We start from the raw sequence: 17,316 nt of genomic DNA, 5'->3' as shown, positions 1-17,316 counted from the left end.
TTGGCCGAGCAGAGGCTCGCTCAATGGCGGAGGCTTGCTGAGCTGAGGTTAGTTTTTTGTTTGTAACTTGTTTGTTTCTGTCTTAGGTTTTTTACTGCTTGCTTGCTGTTTTTATAACTTGGTATTATTTCTGCAGGATTTGCAGAAGAAGGAAGCTGCACGTGGAGCTGCTAGTGCGCGATCTTCGCTGGCTATGGAGGCACCGGCTCCAAAGGCTCCATCTCCAGCTGCTGAGGCCCCGAAGCCCCCAGAGCCCACGCCTGCTCCTGCTGATCTAGAGGTGTAGTGTAGGTTTTAGTTAGTTTTCTTAGGCTTAGTTGAAGGCGATGTGCCATAGTTGTATATATTTAGGTCTAAATTGTGAACTTGTCCAGCGTAGGTCTCCTTCGTAGGGACTGTGCAGGACGTGCCTCCTGTTACTATGTATCAAGACGACATTTATGTTAATGGTGAATTATGGCAATATTGGCGAGAAACTTTCCCCCATCGTTCTGTTCATGATATGTTTGATTTTGTAAAGAATGATATTGACAATGAACGTGTGGAGTTTACTAGATTATTAGTTTGGTGAGGGCGTTGTCCTTAGTTTTTTAATTGACTTTGTTTGGTTCGCCTTTGTGTCTTTGTAGCTGTTACTTGGGAGGCCTTAGCGCCTTCTCTTTTTCCTTTGCCGCCTTCGGGCTTTTGTACTATTGCGCTTCTAATGCGCTACTGTTGTAATTGTATCTGCATTGAAATAAAGTTTTCCTTGATTGTTTATTTGTGCATTTCTTATTATAAAGGATTCTTATTATAATTTTTGACTAGGCCAAAGGGTTACTTACATCTCCTGTGCCTTGGTTTCTCTTTTTCCCTCCGCTTCTCTCTTCTCTGGCCGATGTTGAATACGAGTCTGTGCTCTTGCGCGAAGGAGCTGAGTTGTTGGTTTTTGACCTTGGGCACCTTGCGGAGGCTTTGGTGCTTGTTTTGCCACTCTGGCCTCTACTTTTGTGCTTGCTTGAAGTTGACAGTGAAGTTCTAGCATGTCGCAACGGAGGAACTGAGGTGCTCGTGTTTGATCTTGCTGATGCTGCGAAGGCCTTGGCGCAATTTGAGCATTCATCGGAGATGCTGATTTTTATTCTTGATGCTTCTCAAGAGGCCACAAAGCATTTGAGCAAGCAACGGTGGTCGAAGAGGCATTTCTTGTACATTGTTCCCGCTTGCTCCTGGATTTTCTTGTTTTGGCCTTCGGCTATGCTAGAGCAACTGCGCTCCCGTCGAACTTGGTTGATGTCGGGTCATGCTAGAAGGTGTCTTCGGTTGCGGGGGATGTTATGAGCCTTCTTGCAATACCCTCCCGCAACCTCTGACACTAACTAGCTACTGCCGAACTCAGGTCACTCTGGGCCTCCGGAGGCTTTACGACATCAGGTGGACGATGGGTACGACCTGAACGACATTGGGTGAGCCGCATGAACCTGAACGAATTTCTTGTAGAACGTTTTTGCCTTCGCTTTGAGATATGCACCTGAGCAGCAGCTAGACAACCCCTTTTTTGTACAGTATTCCCTCTATTAGTGTATAGTTTCTTGCTCTCGCTGCTGTACTCGCCTCATCCTCTGTGTGATGCACGCTGTTGAGGCAATCTATGATCAATTGCCTCCAGTCTTCAGACTCAATGACTAGGATTGTTTTGAATGCCTTCATAGTGGCCTGCGTTGTTGGTGCTTGGAGTACTTGATAAAAGGCTCCATTTGGTATGGGCAAGTTGTTTGCTGCTGCCTTCGCCAATTCGTCCGCTACTACATTTTCTACTCTTGGTATATACTGCAGGGTGAATCCCTGAAACCTCTACTTAAGAGCCCTTACTATGGCTAGGTATTTGGCCAGTTCTGGTTCCCGTGCCATGTATTCTTGTTTAGCTTGTCTAGTTATGACTTGGGAGTCTGTTTTTACCAGTAGTGTTCTTGCTCCAAGTGCCTTTGCCTTGTTGAGGCCTAGTATAAGGCCTTCATATTCTGCAATATGGTTTATTGCTTTGAATTCCAACCTTGCTGCATACTTCGTGCGGAGGCCAGATGGTGTTATCAAAATGGTGGAGGTCCTAGCGCCTAGATGCCCCCAGATCCCGTCTATGTAAAGTGTCTAGATTTGGGGCTGAGGCTGCGGGGCTTGTTGTGACGAAGGTGTCTAATCTGCCATAAAATCTGCTAACGCCTACTACTTGATTGTTGTTCTTAATACATAGTTGAGTTCTAACTGGGATAGCTCTGTTGTCTGTTTCCCTATTCTTCTGGATGCTTCTTTGTTGCAGAGTATGTCCACTAGCGGTTGCGAAGATGGTACTATGATTTCATGTGCTTGGAAATAATGCTTCAATTTCCTTGAGGAGATTAGTACCGCATACGCTATTTTTCTATCTCTATATAGTTCAGCTTTGCTCCTGATAGGGCTTCTAAGATGTAGTAGACCGGCTGCTGAATGACCTTCGACTCTTCTTCTTTCTCTTGGACAAGCACCCCACTGACCGCATGGTTAGAGGCTACAACATATAACAACAATGGTGCCTCCGGATCCAGCACTGTTACCATGAGTTTGGTAGCCAAATAATTTTTGAGTTGCCGAAAGACCTTTGATTGTTCTGGTCCCTATTCCACTTTATCTTCGCCTCTTAAAGCTTTGAAGAATGGGAAACTACATTCTACTGACTTTGAGATGAATCTGTTCAGCGCTGCTATTCTTCTAGTGAGTTTTTGGACTTCCTTTTTGGTTGATGGTTCCACCATTGAAATTATGGCCTTTGTTTTATCTGGGTTGGCTCTTATGCCTTCGGGTCCTATGATGTACCTGAGCATTTTACCTCTGCTTACGTCGAAGACACACTTTTCGAGGTTGAGTTTTAGCTCGGCCTCTCTGAGATTGGTGAAGGTTTCCTTTAAATCTGTTATGTGGTCTCCCTCATCCTTACTCATTACCACAATATCATCAACATAAGCTATGATGTTTTTCTGCAGCTGGGGGCTGAGGACTGCCTTAGTCATTCTGGCGAAGGTTGATCCAACGTTTTTCAATTCTTCGGGCATTCTTGTGTAACAATAAGTTCCGAAGGGGGTAGTGAAACTTGTGTTCTCCTCATCTTCTTTTTTGAGCCAGATCTGGTGGTATCCTGAGAAGCAATCTAGGAGAGAGAAACGCTTGCATCCTGCTGCCTTGTCAATGGAGGTGTCTATTCTTGGTAGTGGAAATGGATCTTTCTTACATGCTTTGTTTAGATCTGTAATTTCTATGCACATTCTCATCTTTCCATTTTTCTTTGGCACCAGTACTACATTCGCCAGTCATTCTGAGTACTTGACCTCTCTGATGACGTTTGCATTTAACAACCTTTGAACTTCGGCTTTTGTTGCTAAAATTCTATCCTCCGACATTTTTCTTTGCCGCTGCTTTTTTTGTTTTATTCTAGGGTTGATGTCAAGGGAGTGTTGTATAATGTCCCTGCTGACCCCTTTCAGGTCGGAGGCTGACCAGGCGAAGACATCTTTGTTTTTGGCTAAGGTTTTTATGAGCTCTGCTTCCTCTTCTTTTGGCAGGTTGCCTCTGATGAGGACAACACTACTTCATCACATACAAGCCAAGGAGAGGAGGAGGTCCAGAATGGGCGTCCAATTCATCTTTCTCATGGTGAAGGCCCAGTCCAACTGAAGTTGGAGCCCATCTCGGGTTCTAGGACCAGTCTGTCATAAAATAGGTCACATGGTCGTGTCCAAGCTCCGTTTTCGACGATCCACATATGGATGGAAAGCTAATTAGATAAGAAAGCCAATGCAAGTGGTCTCATGTCAAAATCCCTTCGGAATCAACGGGTATCGTCGAAACAAGTTAGCGTCCAGAATCTGCCAGGGTGCTACAACACCGTCTTTTGGTCCGTTGGACCGTGTATCGTGTTTGGGCCCATTAGGGGCGCGTCTAGGGGGGTGACGCCCAAGATTCTATAATTAGCAGCCATCGCTCTCCTTAGGGTTTGGGGGGGTTTTGTTTAGTTCTTGATTTCCTCGTGAAATAGACGTCGTTTTGCTGTAACTGTGCCGCCAAGGCTGCTTGCTGTGAACCAGGGCCCCAGTTCTTGATCTTGTTCGCCTGTGGTGATTAGTCCTTTCGAATAAAGACTTGAACTCCTTCTCATTATCATAAGCCTCATATTTATTTGCAATTTCAGATTGCGTTCATCCCATTCTAGCTTGTGTTCTCGATTCGCTTGTAGGAAAGCCTTCTCGGCGAGGTCAATCGCGTTCGCGTGGTTGATAACCAATGGAGCAGTGGTGTAACGGTTGCGGGGGTCCAAATCAGTCTTGGTTCAAAGCCTAGATCGTGAACATTGAGTCTCCACCAATCGACGCTATCATACCTTTCGGAAGATCGGGCCTTGTCTACATCAGCCTCCGATCGTGACCTTCCTGTTTGGGACTGCATCTTCCAATGAGACTGTCTTCATTTTCTCCTGATCCTTGAGATCTATTTTTCCCTTCGACATGTCTGGAGGCTCCATTGAATTAGTTTTAGCTGCTTCTACGAAGTTGATGTTGCGCTGTGACTTGTAGATGGCTCTTTCTATATTTCTTCCTTCCTTCTAGCAGCCATGAACTGTGATGATTCTGTGCAAGGCCGACATTTTCATACATAGATAACCCATATAAATGGCTGCATTGAATTTGTTTGCAAACCCTCTTCTGAAGATGGCGTTGTAGGGGTAGTAGAGATCTACTACGTCGAAGGTTACATATTCTATTCTTGCGTTTTCTTGACCTCTGAAGGAGACTAGGAGGGATATTTTTCCTAATGCATCTATCCTTTTCCCTTTGAAACCAATTAGTGGTGAGTCTGAAGGCTGTAACTGACTCCTTCTTAGCATCTGGTCGAAGGCATTTACAAAGATAACATCTATAGAGCTTCCGGAGTCTATGAGAACCCTATTGATTTTCCATCCTACAATGTTGGCCTTGATTACCATGGCATCGGTATGAGGGTAGCTCTCGAGCCGCAAATCTTGTTCTGAAAAGGTGATTGGCGTCTTTGACCAATTTGTGTAACGCACTGGGCCTTGAACTGCTATGTTGTTGACCAACCTAAGGTGATCCTTCTTCTGCTTCTTAGTCTAGAACTCCATCGAGGAGCCCCCGGCTATAGGCAATATCATGCCGATGGTTGGAAGCGGTGTGTGAGGGTGGAGTTGGTTCTCTGGGTTAGGTTCATTTTTGGGTGTTGCAAGCTGTGTTATTGGAGGCGAAGGCAATGCCTCTAGCTGTCTATTATGTATTTAGGATGGCTGGATGGTCTCAATGAATGTTATGTGCGGAGGGCTCAGGTTTATGTAAGTGAGGTTGGCCTCTACCCATTGGTTGTTAGTCAGCCCCTGCTGCTGAGTACTTGGTCTCCATGCGGGTAGGAAGTTTAGGTAGTAGGCAGTGGCTAAAGTGGATGGGTGAATTTGAGTGGAGTTTAGGCTTGGGTAAATTGGGCAGTATTGCTGCTAAGATGCTGCGAAGGTATGGTTCACCTCTCTCATGAGTTGTTGTTGTAACAAACCGGGTTTTTGGAGAAGCCAAAAATACGAACTTTTTAAAGTTTTTCCTGCAATGTGTGAAGCATGTAGATGCTAGGTCAAACAAAGAACAATTTATAAATAAATTGTTGCATACATATAGTGATGCTTGAAGGAGCTTGCCGGAGTTCCTTATTTGGTTTAGGGTTTTGTGTTGGAGAGCACAAGTCTGTAGCAAATCCTTTTGATCCCTTCTAGAATATCTTATGAATCCCTTTTCCTCTCTCCCAATTCATCTTCTTGCTTTTAAACCTCATTCAAATCCCTTGATCTAATTCATAAAGTCAATCGACCTTCCTTGTAAATCAATGCCCATCGATGCCAACCCTTGGCATTGGATTCCGAGACCCATAGTAGACCCTAGTGGCCCTTGGATATTACCCAAGTGGGCCCACACCTAAGCTAGTTAAGTTTAGCATACAAACACTTGATTATGGAATTAATCAAGCAATATATGAAATGGAAAAGAGTAAAGGAAATGGGAAAGAAAGGTGAAGGCCATATTGGCCTGATCGGTCCAACCAACCAAACCAGCACTACTGGCCTGCCTGCTCACTCGAGCCTCCCCACCTTGGCCCAGTTCACCTGCACTTCGACGCGGCCCATGAAGCTGGCCTGAGTAACCGCACCAGCCCAACATGGCCTCCCTGCTTCTGGCCCACGCGGGCAGCAACAACAGTAGCACCGTAGCCCAGTTCGCCACTCCTCCCTTAGGCCCACCCCGCCAGCGCCTTGGCCCAGCCACGCGCCTGATCCAGGACAGCTTCGCCTTCCTCCCACGGCCGCTGACAACACGACCCCGCCGGTCATCCCCTTCCTCCAACCACTCCCCCCTCTCCTCTGTTTTGCACCCAAAAGTAGAGCACCGGCACATGGGAAGGATCCCAGGCCCCAGCGCCACTCCCCACCATCCGTGTCGAGCCACCAACCCCACATGCCCCCTTGGATGGCTGCCACATCACCAATCCATGGCGCCTGGAACCCCGACCAGCCTCGCGCTCACCTGGCGCGCAACGGTCGTGGCCATGGATGACGCCACCACCTGCCACCCCTATTCCCTCCTTGTTGAGCCACAGTCTATGAAATTTGGGGGTACCAAAACGCCCACGATCGCGCCGTGGCCCCAGAACCCTAGCCCAGCCTCGCTAGAGGCCCTCCGATCGCCCCTCGATCTCCATCCACCGTTCACCGAGCTCCATGGATGAGCCCCGCTATAAAACCCCTAGAACCGAGGCCCTAGCCCTCACCTAGCCTTGCACCACCACCTAGTGGCAAACCACTTCACATCGAGCCAGAGAAGGGAGAGGGAGGAGGGAGAAGGAGGCTCCGTCGGAGCACCTCCAAAGCCGCCGGAGCAGGAGACGACGCCACGATCCGCTATAGCAGCTCTACAGTTCTCCCTGCACGGCCATGACTCACCACTGCACTCGCCTCGCCCTGCACCCTGACCACGACGGCGTCGCCCTGAACCGCAGCCAAGAGCCACCGGCGCCACCTCCGTCCACCAAGCCCGGACAGCCACACCACGACTTCATGCACGGCGAGAAGCCACGCGACGTCGGCCGCGTCGTCAAGCCGCAGCGCGCCCACGCCTGCTCATCCTACCGTGGTTCTGCACAGGTCCGCGCGGCCGCGACAACATCATGGCCTTTGCCCCCGTGAAACCACTGGTGAGCCCTTCCTCGCCAAAGGTGCCTCCTTTCTCATGATAGCGTTGTTACCCCGCGCCTGACCTGCCCCAGCCCTCGACGTCGACAAGTTGCTTCTACCATCTTCCAACAACCTGCACCGAGGAACATCGAGCCACCTTGGAACGCCTTCACCTCGAGCCCAGCCACCACCTTGCCATGCGCCTGGGCATGGCCTCGTCGGGACACCATGACGTCGTGGCCACGATCGGAAACGCCACCACCTTGACGCTACCTGCCCGCACCGAGCCCTTCCTACACCAGGCGGCCTACCTCCATCAAGCCCACTGATGAACTCCATGTGCCCAAGCCCCCTATTTTTCGCATTGGTGGACTACCCATGCCTGTCCCGGCCTTGGTGTCGGCGTGCCTTCTTGCAGGGGTCACGATGCCGCACCGGAGGCCACCGACGACCATCGCGTGGCCAATCGCCATCACACACGCGAATAGCGCACTCGCACGGGCATGTCATGCACGGCGACACAGGGCCACCGCCGCTGGTCACCCATGACCGCAGCAGCGTGCTCCCGCATGAGCCCCGTCCTGGTGTCTGCTCGCGAGTACTCATGAACATGTGCACGCGCCCATGGACGCACACGCACGTTGCCAGCTCCTTCGAGCTCTCGGCCAGGAGCACCGCACACCACTTGCCCATGTCGCTAGCACACCGCGCTGGCACCCACACTAGCCACTGCCATCGCCTGACAAGGCCCTGCCTTGCCTCAGTGCCACGCCATCGGCGAACCTCGTCGTGGCCATGACCACGCCCGCACACACACCACCTCGCCCTCATGTCCACGGCATGGCATCGCCATCGCAGCCTCACCATGGTGAGCTCAGCCGACCCCTACACCTCCGTGACCCCAGACCTTGCCGCCACACTCGTGACCATGGCCACCGCTCAGATGCACGCACACACAGACCCAAAGCCCGACCTTGGCCACTCTAGCGCTCATGCACCAAGCAGTGTCATGGCGAGCCGAGCGCGCACAGTGTCCGTGCCCTCAGGCTCTTCGGTCAAGCACCGCTGGACATAGTCGCGAGCTGCTCACCCGAGCCATCCCCGCACCTTCTAGGCCTCGTGGTGTCGACAGCAAGCCACCGTAGCCGCTCAGCCTTGCCACGTGGCCACACGCGCGGACACGCACACCAACGATGCCATGCGAGCCTCGGAGCACCACCGCCGGTCGCCCATGACCGCGATCACCTGCACTCGTGCACACTTCACTTGAATTCACAGCCATCTCTAGAGGGGGACTCGCCAGACAATGTTGACATAGCGTAAACTGAGCAGGCGGCGACGAAACGAAGGATCTATCCATCACCTAGCTATGGAATGTGCTACTCCGCAGTCATGTCGAGCTGTTGCGTCTTTCGGTCGTGTTTGGTTCTTATCGCTGGTTGTTGGTGTTATTGCCTGTGTGCCGAGCCTTCGAGCCGACTGAGGGATCGTACCTCGTTCAGACGTTACGATCGCGGGATCCGTCTCGCCATGACCGTGATGCCAAGTGTAACTCGACCCCTCGCTTTTTAGTTGAATTCATAGTATCATGAGTGTTAGCTCCTGTCTTCGGCCCTAGAACATGGTCGTGATGGATTCGATGTCGATACTAACATCGATGCGGATATCACCCACATGCTTTGAGCCCTCCATGACCAAGTCCTGTGGGAGATGACTGGGGAGATAATAATCATGGAACGATGGATGCCAACTCGTTGGTGTAGCTTGTGGCCGCGAGTTCGCCTCGCCATGACCATGGAGCTACGCCACTCTTTTGCTTTTACTTGCCTCTTCGTGCTCAAACCCCCGTATGCTTGTACCTTGTATGACCATCGCATTTCTTTGATTCCCACGGTGACAACCGCACCGCTGCGAATCTGAGAGATGACTTAGTGCCAGTGCACCTAGGTTGGGTACCCTATGAGTGGTTTGCGCACTTGTATTCTTTAGTGAGTCGCTCCTTCCGATGCCCTGCCTTCTGTCGTGGCGTGTGTGTTGGAAGGAGCAAACCTCCATTCTTTGCTGTTATTGCCCTATTAGCCCGCTCTGTTCGATTCCGCCTCGTCCATGGCGATTGGATCAAAGACTGGACTATCTCTTTTTAGTTAGCGAAGCTATAGTCTATGTCGTACCTCAGACCCGTGCGTGTCGACCTGATCGGCCGTCTAAAATCATCTTTCCCGAAGATGTGTCTGAGAACATGACATGGATGTGCCGAGCTAACCCCCACATCTCTAGCCGTGTTGAGCGACTCTCTTCTCGGCTCCCGACGTTATTGTGTCGGGTGGATCGAGGGGAACCATTGATGTCCAATCTCTTTGCGCTACCACCTCCTACCATAGCAGGCGAGCCGAAGTACATTGGAGCCAAGTCACAGTAGTGTTATTCGTTCTTGTTTGCTTCTCGTGTCCAATTGTGACTTGCGGAATAAGGCTATAAGAGCTGAACCCTGTCGTTCTTCCTCCGTTGGGCCTGTCTTCCGATTCTCGTCATCTCCATGACACCCAGAAGAAAAGACAGCGAGCCATGATGTTTGCTATGAATGAGCTCTGGCTTAAACCATTTATCGTAAAGCCGTACTGGCTTGGCCATGGCATAAGCTTGTGCATAAGCAAACCATCACTTGTGTTTCTTGGCCCAAGGAACTCAGACAACCGCCGAGAGGGCTAAGCTATGAATCTTTTAGTGTGCCGTTGGTGTTATTGGATCTTCCTGCGTCTTGTCGTCTTTTCGAGTGTTGTGTGTTCTCTAGCTTTGCGTGTCGCTTCACGGAGTAGCTAGCAATCGGATCAAGAGAACGGGAACGACGACAAGGACTGTGGACTGGAGTCGACTCAGGAGGAGACGACCCCGCTGATTGAACACCAATAGATGGAGAATTGTACCACTACTACCTCTACATCACAGGTGTCATGGCAGCACCCTCTTTTAGAGAATCCTATTAGACATTGCATAATAACTAGAACTGCTAGCGCTTTATAAATTATTCCTTTACTAGTACTTTGATGCATGTTACTACCTAAGCCATTATTACCCTGATGCAACCCACTCTACCACGTCACCTTGCTTTGCGCATTCGCTCGCTTATATATGCTTACTTGCCTGCTTGCTTGCATAATACACCACTATACTTATTGCTAACTCCACTTCGCATTATATCGGGGATGTGATGCTGGTGGTGAACCCCCTAGGAATGGTTTGGCTATGGGTGCCGGGCTTGGTGGTGTGTGAGCATGCTGCATGTGTCTTGGGTGCGTGGAGAGTGAGGGTTGTGTCGACCGAGCTGGAATAACGATGAGCCTGGGGCGAGTCTTGCCATGTGGTGCTACCTGGGCACTTGGATATGGAATACCTGTGGCGGGTAAATGGTAATTGGAGGTGTCCTTGGGTGTGAACCTCGAAGAGGTGGAGCCCGGGGTAGAGGTACTGTGGTGGCACGTAAAATGGAAACCCTGATGAAGACATTCTGGCTTGGTCAATCCCTAAGGACTTACTAGTACTCAGACTCACTAGGAATCCTTTACATCCCACTCGCCCTATATGGTGCGGGACGGTCGGACTACTTGGTAGAACAATGCCACTACTGCTAGCCTAACGTGTGCAAGGAGGTACGGGGTGCGTGGTTTCCCCCACACCCTTCCGAGACTTCAGGAGGCCTTGTGGACCTGGCTCTTGACATTCGGAGGGCCCCGGCTCTATCTACGACTCACAGTATCAGCCATCCCAGACTAGACTTGGGATGTTCCAGGGCTGAGAGGTAGGGTGGCATCGTTCTAGGCTAGCAAGCGACCGGAATTCTGCCTAGGAGATACATGGCTCCAAGGATGGCTAATCTTGTGGGTATGTAAAACCTCTGCAGAGTGTATGGTTGATCGATCGATACATATGCTGACTTGTCGGCTATGAACCTTTCCTGGGTTTTGCTTAAACTAGATAGGAGATGAGTCCTTCTTTTCTCCCTCCAGGGATGGGGTATTTTCCGGTCGTGAGCCTTGGGGCTGCGGGCCGTTGAGACAAGGCCGAGAGGGAGTTGGCCTGTCGACCTGAGTGTGTGAGATGAGATGTGGTGTGGTGGTGTGGAGATGGTTTGGGATGGATGGTTGGCGGATGGATATGGATGGTGTGGTGGTGAATGTGTTAAAAAAATTGGATATTATTATTATATTACTAAGGTTATTTAACTCTCATGCGCTAAGGATGCAAACCACAGCCAAATATTAGGATCGCCAGATCCCTTGTTTATCTTTTCCACTAAAGCTCATCGGTGCTGACCATGGCCTGCACACATCTGGTGGTGTGCAGATTTCCTGCTTCTCAGAGATGCTAACTTTAGAAGGATTAGGAGGTCTCGTGCCTACGCTCAAGTTTGGTTCGGAGATGGAATCTACGCTGCACTACGCCAACTCTGATGATGCCCGTGAAGGAGGAGCCTTCACTCGATAGTCTTTCGCTAGATTAACTCTGTAATAGGTGTGTTCCCCAGTGATGTAATATCATGTATTCTTGTAATCTTATGATGTATGACTGTGACATCGACTAAAATATGATAATATGATGGAATTAGTTCTTGGTTTCATCATATTATAATTCCTTCTATGGAATTTTCCCTTCGCGGAAAATTGAGGATGTTTCAGTTGTGGTGGAGGTGGCAGATTTGCTCTGCTTTTGATCCTTTCTTGGGTCTCCTTGGCGTCTGGGCAGTCCTTGGTTGTGTGCCCTTTGTTTTCTCCATGAAAGAAACAATACTGCCTTCACTATCTTTGGTTTTGGTTTCTGTTCCAGTTCCTACCTTGGCTATTTCCCTTGCCTTCGGGTTGTTTCTGGGACGTGTCGTTTGGGACTGCCTTTGCCGGTTGCTGCCCCTGCTGGCTGTTTCCTCGGTGTTCTATGTTGAAGACTTGCTGGTTTTGCGGTTCCTGTGGCTATGGCTGACCTTGGCTTCTGTTACCCTTCTAGGCATTTCTGTTGTTGCCCTAGAACTGCTTGCTTTAGTTTTGTTCTTCTAGTCTTCTACGAAGGTCATTGTCAGATCTGCAATACTTCTCAAATTCGATGTAAAGGTCTTCGATGGTCCGAGGCTTTTCCCTAGCTAGGTGAGCTGCAAATGGACCTATGCGAAAGCCTTTGATTGCTGCTTCGATAGCGACGTCCTCTAGGACATTGGATGCTTTTGCCTTCATTTGCACGAATTTCTAGAAGTAGTCCTTTAGGGCTTTTCCTTGATTCTACTTGCATTGAAACAGGTCCATGGAAGTCAAGGATTCATTTGTGAACCCCTTGAAATTTGCTAAGATCTTGTCGCGAAGGTATTCCCATGAATAGACAGAACTTGGCCTTAGCATTGAATACCAGGCTAGCGCATCGCCTTCAGCTACAATGATAAAGGACTTGGCTAGCACCGCTTTATTTCCACCAGCGGAAGCTACTGCTACCTCAAAGCTCATGATGAACTATCATGGGTCTGATCTTCCATTGAATTTGGGCAAGGTGATGGGTTTGTAGGAGGGGGGCCAGGGTGAGCTTTGGATGCCTTCGGAGAGTGGTGATTTGGAATCGATGGTTCCGTGGGTTTGTGGTGAAGTGTAGGGTATGCCGAAGGTTGGTTGTGCTATGGAACGTGGCGGGGGATTGGGTTGGCTTTGGTTCGTTGAGTGGAGTTGGTTGGACGTGTTGAAGTTGGATTGCGAAGGCTACATACTTTGTATTTCGGCCTGTAAGACGGCTAGCTGCTGCCTAATCTCCGTTGCGTGAGCTGATGCTTGGGCTGCCCGTTGATTTGCGGCGAAGGCTGCTGCGACCCTATCTCTTTCTTGTTGCATGCTCTGCAACTGAGCCTGTAGCTATTGAAGCTCTTGTTCTGGAGTGGGACTTGGGGCTTGCTGCTCCTCGGATGCCGGAGGCTGGTCTTCGACCGCGGGTTCTTCTCCAACTTGATCTTCTAGGGCTGTAGCATAAGTGCTGTGGGCACTACGCCTGGGTCGTCCTCTCGTCGAGGGCTCTACGAGAACCCTAGCGGAGGCTGCTCTCTTTCTTGCCATCGTGGGTCTTGTTTGGCCAACCCGCGGTGGGCGTCAAAGTTGGAAAACGGTGGTTTCCAGCGGGTGGGACTAGAAGGAGATATCCGAAGCCTTCGCCGGGACAGGTGCCTCGGGCGAAGGCGTGTCAGGTGAAAAGTGGGTCTAGACCAAACTAGGGTTTCATAAACGCATTCAACTACCTCCCCCCCTTGTACAGAGTTTGTGTTCCCCTTTTATAGGGCACCGCTTGCTAAGGCTACTCTTTTACAATTTTACCCCTTGACGGTTACAGTACATCCTCGGAATATTCCTATACTAATACAAACTGCTAAGGGTAATTTGGGTGCCTTCTTCTTCAACCGCCTTTACTTGATGGGCCACAACCGTGAGTCTGTCTGTGGCCCACGGGTCGGCACCGCTGTCCTTCAGGAAGTCCCTCGACTCTCGGGGCCTTCGTCCGGGGCGACCTGCGCGCCGACTCTCCATAGCCTCCGCAGGTGCCGCCCGAGCCTTCGCCATTGGCTACATCCGGGCGTCTCCGCCCTGGGCGTCGAAGTCTCCGCCTCGGACCGCGTTCGGGTGCCTTCGCCGCATCCTCTGGTCCTTCGCCCTGATCGGCCGATCGGGCAGAGGCTTTCATCTTCTCTTCCTGTACATCACTCATAAAATTCGTTAATCGTTAGCTTTCATTGCTATTGCGGTCCCTGCCCTCTGCGACTTATAACCGTGTCCCAACAATCTGGATGACTAGAAATAATCAGATCTTCAAAAGCATCCCAGCTTCAGTTCAAGGCTGCAAGTCTTTCTGTTCAGAATTTACTTACTTCCTTTGGCGCACCAAGAAAAGATACTTCCCTCATATTCAAGAATGGATACAAAGCCTGATTTAGTTTTGACTTGTATTCTAGTTCTACTGATTTTTTTTCCTTCTTCTTTGTCTCTTGAAGGAGTTACACTGATCATTCTGTACTTTGTTTTTTCCCTAATATATTGGTGGTAACCCCAGAAATTCCAAACTCAATTTGACAGTTGGACTGCGTGCGAGTTCAGAGTTGTATAACATTTTCTGCAATAAGTTAGTGCATATGAGAGGAGTTACTGTCCCATCCTTGTTCCTTCGAATCTCATAGGAATATGTGTATGAGTTGGATCAACAGTATCTTGGTTCTCGCATTCCGCCATGGCATGTGGTTTCGCCAGTATCAACTACTCCAGATTTGCAGCGGCAGAGGTGTGTGCCGGATCAGCGCCCTGGTTTTTAAATGAAGGCAGGAATGCCAAGGTCAACGCCTCCATCTCGATTTTACAGACAAGTTGTTCCTGTCCTCCAACTGCTAGTTTTTAGAAATGGTTTTGGATGAGTTATCCCTCTACTCCTGTTTTGGTAATCCAGAATAGGATAAGTATCTAAATAACATCATGGTCATCTCGTCCAATAGAAATACTTCGAATTAAAATAAAATCTCAGAATAGAATTTGCACGTGTTGCCGATGTGAACAGCTAAACAATAGGTTAAGTGGTTAACTGAGCCACGGCCTGAATAGTCCATTATGAACCAGAGATCAGAGATGATGGCAACAAATATAATTGAATAAACACAGCTGCTAGGCACTCTCATTTGATAGTTGAACACTACTTCAGATGTGGGAGCCGTTGACATTTTTATTATACTTAACATTGCTCTAGCGACTTCCTTCCCCATGGCGTTCTGTTGGATAATATCATGTAACATAGGAGTATTATACTTCGGCCAGTATCTACCTATTCTGCTACCGCCTCTCTGAAATCCATGAACTCGGCACCTCTGCCGCTGCAAATTTGGAGGCTGCTGGTTTTGACAACCGCTGCAAATTTGGAGGCTGCTGGTTTTGACAACAGAAGCTACAAGGCATATTGTGCAAATGAAATCAGAGGCCTATAAATACCCCTCGACTTCACTGCCATGTTCCATATCACACCCAAGCATCAAACAGCAGAATTCCTTTGGTCCTATAAAGATAAAAAAAAGGAAGAGTTCAGATCATCGCCATCCAGTTTAATCCATTACTCAGTGAGGTCTAGTTGCTTGGCTTCGAGGGGAATAGCATGGAAGAGCAAAAGCGCAGTATGGGTGATGTGGCTGCAGTTGCAGTCCCTCCCATGCAGACAAGCGAGAGCAACAAGATTTCCATCATCATCTCCCCAAGGGCTGCAACCTCCAAGATTATGCCATTTGAGCTGATCCATGCCGGCAGCGTCAGCTCACGACCACATGCTGATGTTGCTGAATCCTCTGTTGCACATGCAATTCATCATCACCGATGGAATCAAGGCTTACAAAAGATCAATGCAGTTCCTCTGATCAAGAAGGTAAAGTTATAAAACCTTGCAGTTCAGTTTAACTGTCTGAAATTTGTCATTGAGTTTTGTAGAAATTAAATGTTGACCTGAAAGAGTGGCCATTGCATTGCAGATGATCGCGGAATTCCTTGGCACATTCATACTGATCTTCACTGTGTTGTCCACCATCATCATGAATGAACAGCATGATGGCGCCGAGAGTCTGCTTGGCATTGCAACCTCTGCAGGTTTAGCTGTCACTGTTCTTGTGCTGTCCCTCATCCACATATCTGGCTGCCACCTGAACCCAGCAGTCAGCATCGCCATGGCTGTATTTGGCCACCTCCCACTTGCTCACATCCTGCCTTACGTGGCTGCACAAATTCTGGGCTCCGTTGCTGCCTCCTTCACTGTCAAGGGCATCTATCATCCGGTTAATCCTGGGATCGCCACCATACCGAAGGTTGGCACTACTGAAGCTTTCTTCCTTGAGTTCATCACGACATTCGTGCTTCTGTTCATCATCACCGCTCTGGCCACTGATCCCCATGCAGTAAGTTTTATGTCGCTTTCGACCTTTTAATCCTGTTTGCCTTCTTCCCATTGTATGAAGCCAAAGCTGATAATGATCTTCTCATAAATCTTCAGGTGAAAGAGTTGATAGCAGTGGCAGTTGGGGCAACAATAATGATGAATGCTCTTGTCGCAGGGTATGTGCATATGGAATTGTTCAGAAGTACTTTCCATTAGGAGATTTCTTGTGTACTTGAAATTTCACAAAAATATACTCTAACTTTGCTTGTTAATGTGTATGAGCAGACCGTCAACAGGAGCATCAATGAATCCTGCACGCACACTTGGACCGGCAATTGCAACCTGTAGATACACTCAGATTTGGATCTACATGGTGGCAACGCCACTGGGCGCTATAGCTGGAACTGGAGCCTATGTTGCAATTAAGCTGTAGTTACCAAAAAAGGTAGGAAAAATTCAGAAATCTGTATGTGAACATAACACACTCTTATCCTCTTATCTGTCGTGTAGTTCTAAGAAACTTCATGTTTCTGCAGGGAACATGTGACTCTCAGAGCTAGCTGATACTACAAGAACAGTGTGAATACATCAAAATTCTTCAGACTCCATGGTCGATTGGAAAGTGTAGATGCATGAAACAGTATTGATTTTGATCATTTTAGTTCCCTGTATGTACAGTTGCCAATTTCCCTCCTTTTTTCTTTACTTGAAATGTACATATGTGTCATTCTCAGCTCTTAGCTGATGTCATTTGTTTCCTATAGAAGTTTCTTCTGTTTTTCCTTTTTCTTATCTCACTCACATTCCCAAGTCCAAATTCCAATGGGATATTGTGCTACAAAAACAACATGGAAGGGCCCCAGTTTATGAAGTCAAGTATAATGTGTTGTTGCTATGCAACAGACTACTACCTGGTTTGCATAGACACATGACACATGTTGAATGCTGTAACTACCTGCAGAACTTCAGTTTCATTGTACATATCTATGGATTATGGAGAACAAATGAACAGTGCTCCTCCAGCATCCGATTTTCGCTGGGAGGAATTTGGAGGAATTTACGAGAGCGTGAACAGTGAATTCTGCCTGGTTTTTCAACCAGCCGAACGGCGCAGTACAGGGGTTTGACCGATTAACCTCGATCTATAATAAAACTTACAGAGCAGAGCAGGTAGG

At 48.8% G+C, this 17,316-nt stretch overlaps 1 protein-coding gene across 1 annotated transcript; it reads left to right on the top strand.

The window, feature by feature from the left end:
* The first annotated feature begins 15,293 nt into the window (after window positions 1-15,293).
* Window positions 15,294-16,574, top strand: LOC136498966 (aquaporin NIP3-2-like). The gene is made up of 4 exons (XM_066494658.1): window positions 15,294-15,637; window positions 15,741-16,160; window positions 16,256-16,317; window positions 16,427-16,574. The coding sequence occupies exons 1-4, from the start codon at window positions 15,374-15,376 to the stop codon at window positions 16,572-16,574; spliced, it is 894 nt and encodes a 297-aa protein (XP_066350755.1). The 5' UTR covers window positions 15,294-15,373.
* The last annotated feature ends 742 nt before the right edge of the window (window positions 16,575-17,316 follow it).

The sequence above is a fragment of the Miscanthus floridulus genome, chromosome 13 (assembly GCF_019320115.1).
Source record: "Miscanthus floridulus cultivar M001 chromosome 13, ASM1932011v1, whole genome shotgun sequence".
Classification (NCBI taxonomy): Eukaryota; Viridiplantae; Streptophyta; class Magnoliopsida; order Poales; family Poaceae; genus Miscanthus; species Miscanthus floridulus.
Note: the sequence above shows the minus strand (reverse complement) of the source record. Positions and strands in the feature narration are given on the sequence as shown.

What these genes read in the sequence shown, in the direction of transcription:
- LOC136498966 (XM_066494658.1), top strand. Translation starts at nt 15,374, where the DNA reads ATGGAAGAGCAAAAGCGCAGTATGGGTGATGTGGCTGCAGTTGCAGTC. An exon ending in TGGCCACTGATCCCCATGCA is followed by an intron (nt 16,161 to 16,255) that starts GTAAGTTTTATG and finishes ATAAATCTTCAG; the next exon opens with GTGAAAGAGTTGATAGCAGT. An exon ending in ATGAATGCTCTTGTCGCAGG is followed by an intron (nt 16,318 to 16,426) that starts GTATGTGCATAT and finishes GTGTATGAGCAG; the next exon opens with ACCGTCAACAGGAGCATCAA.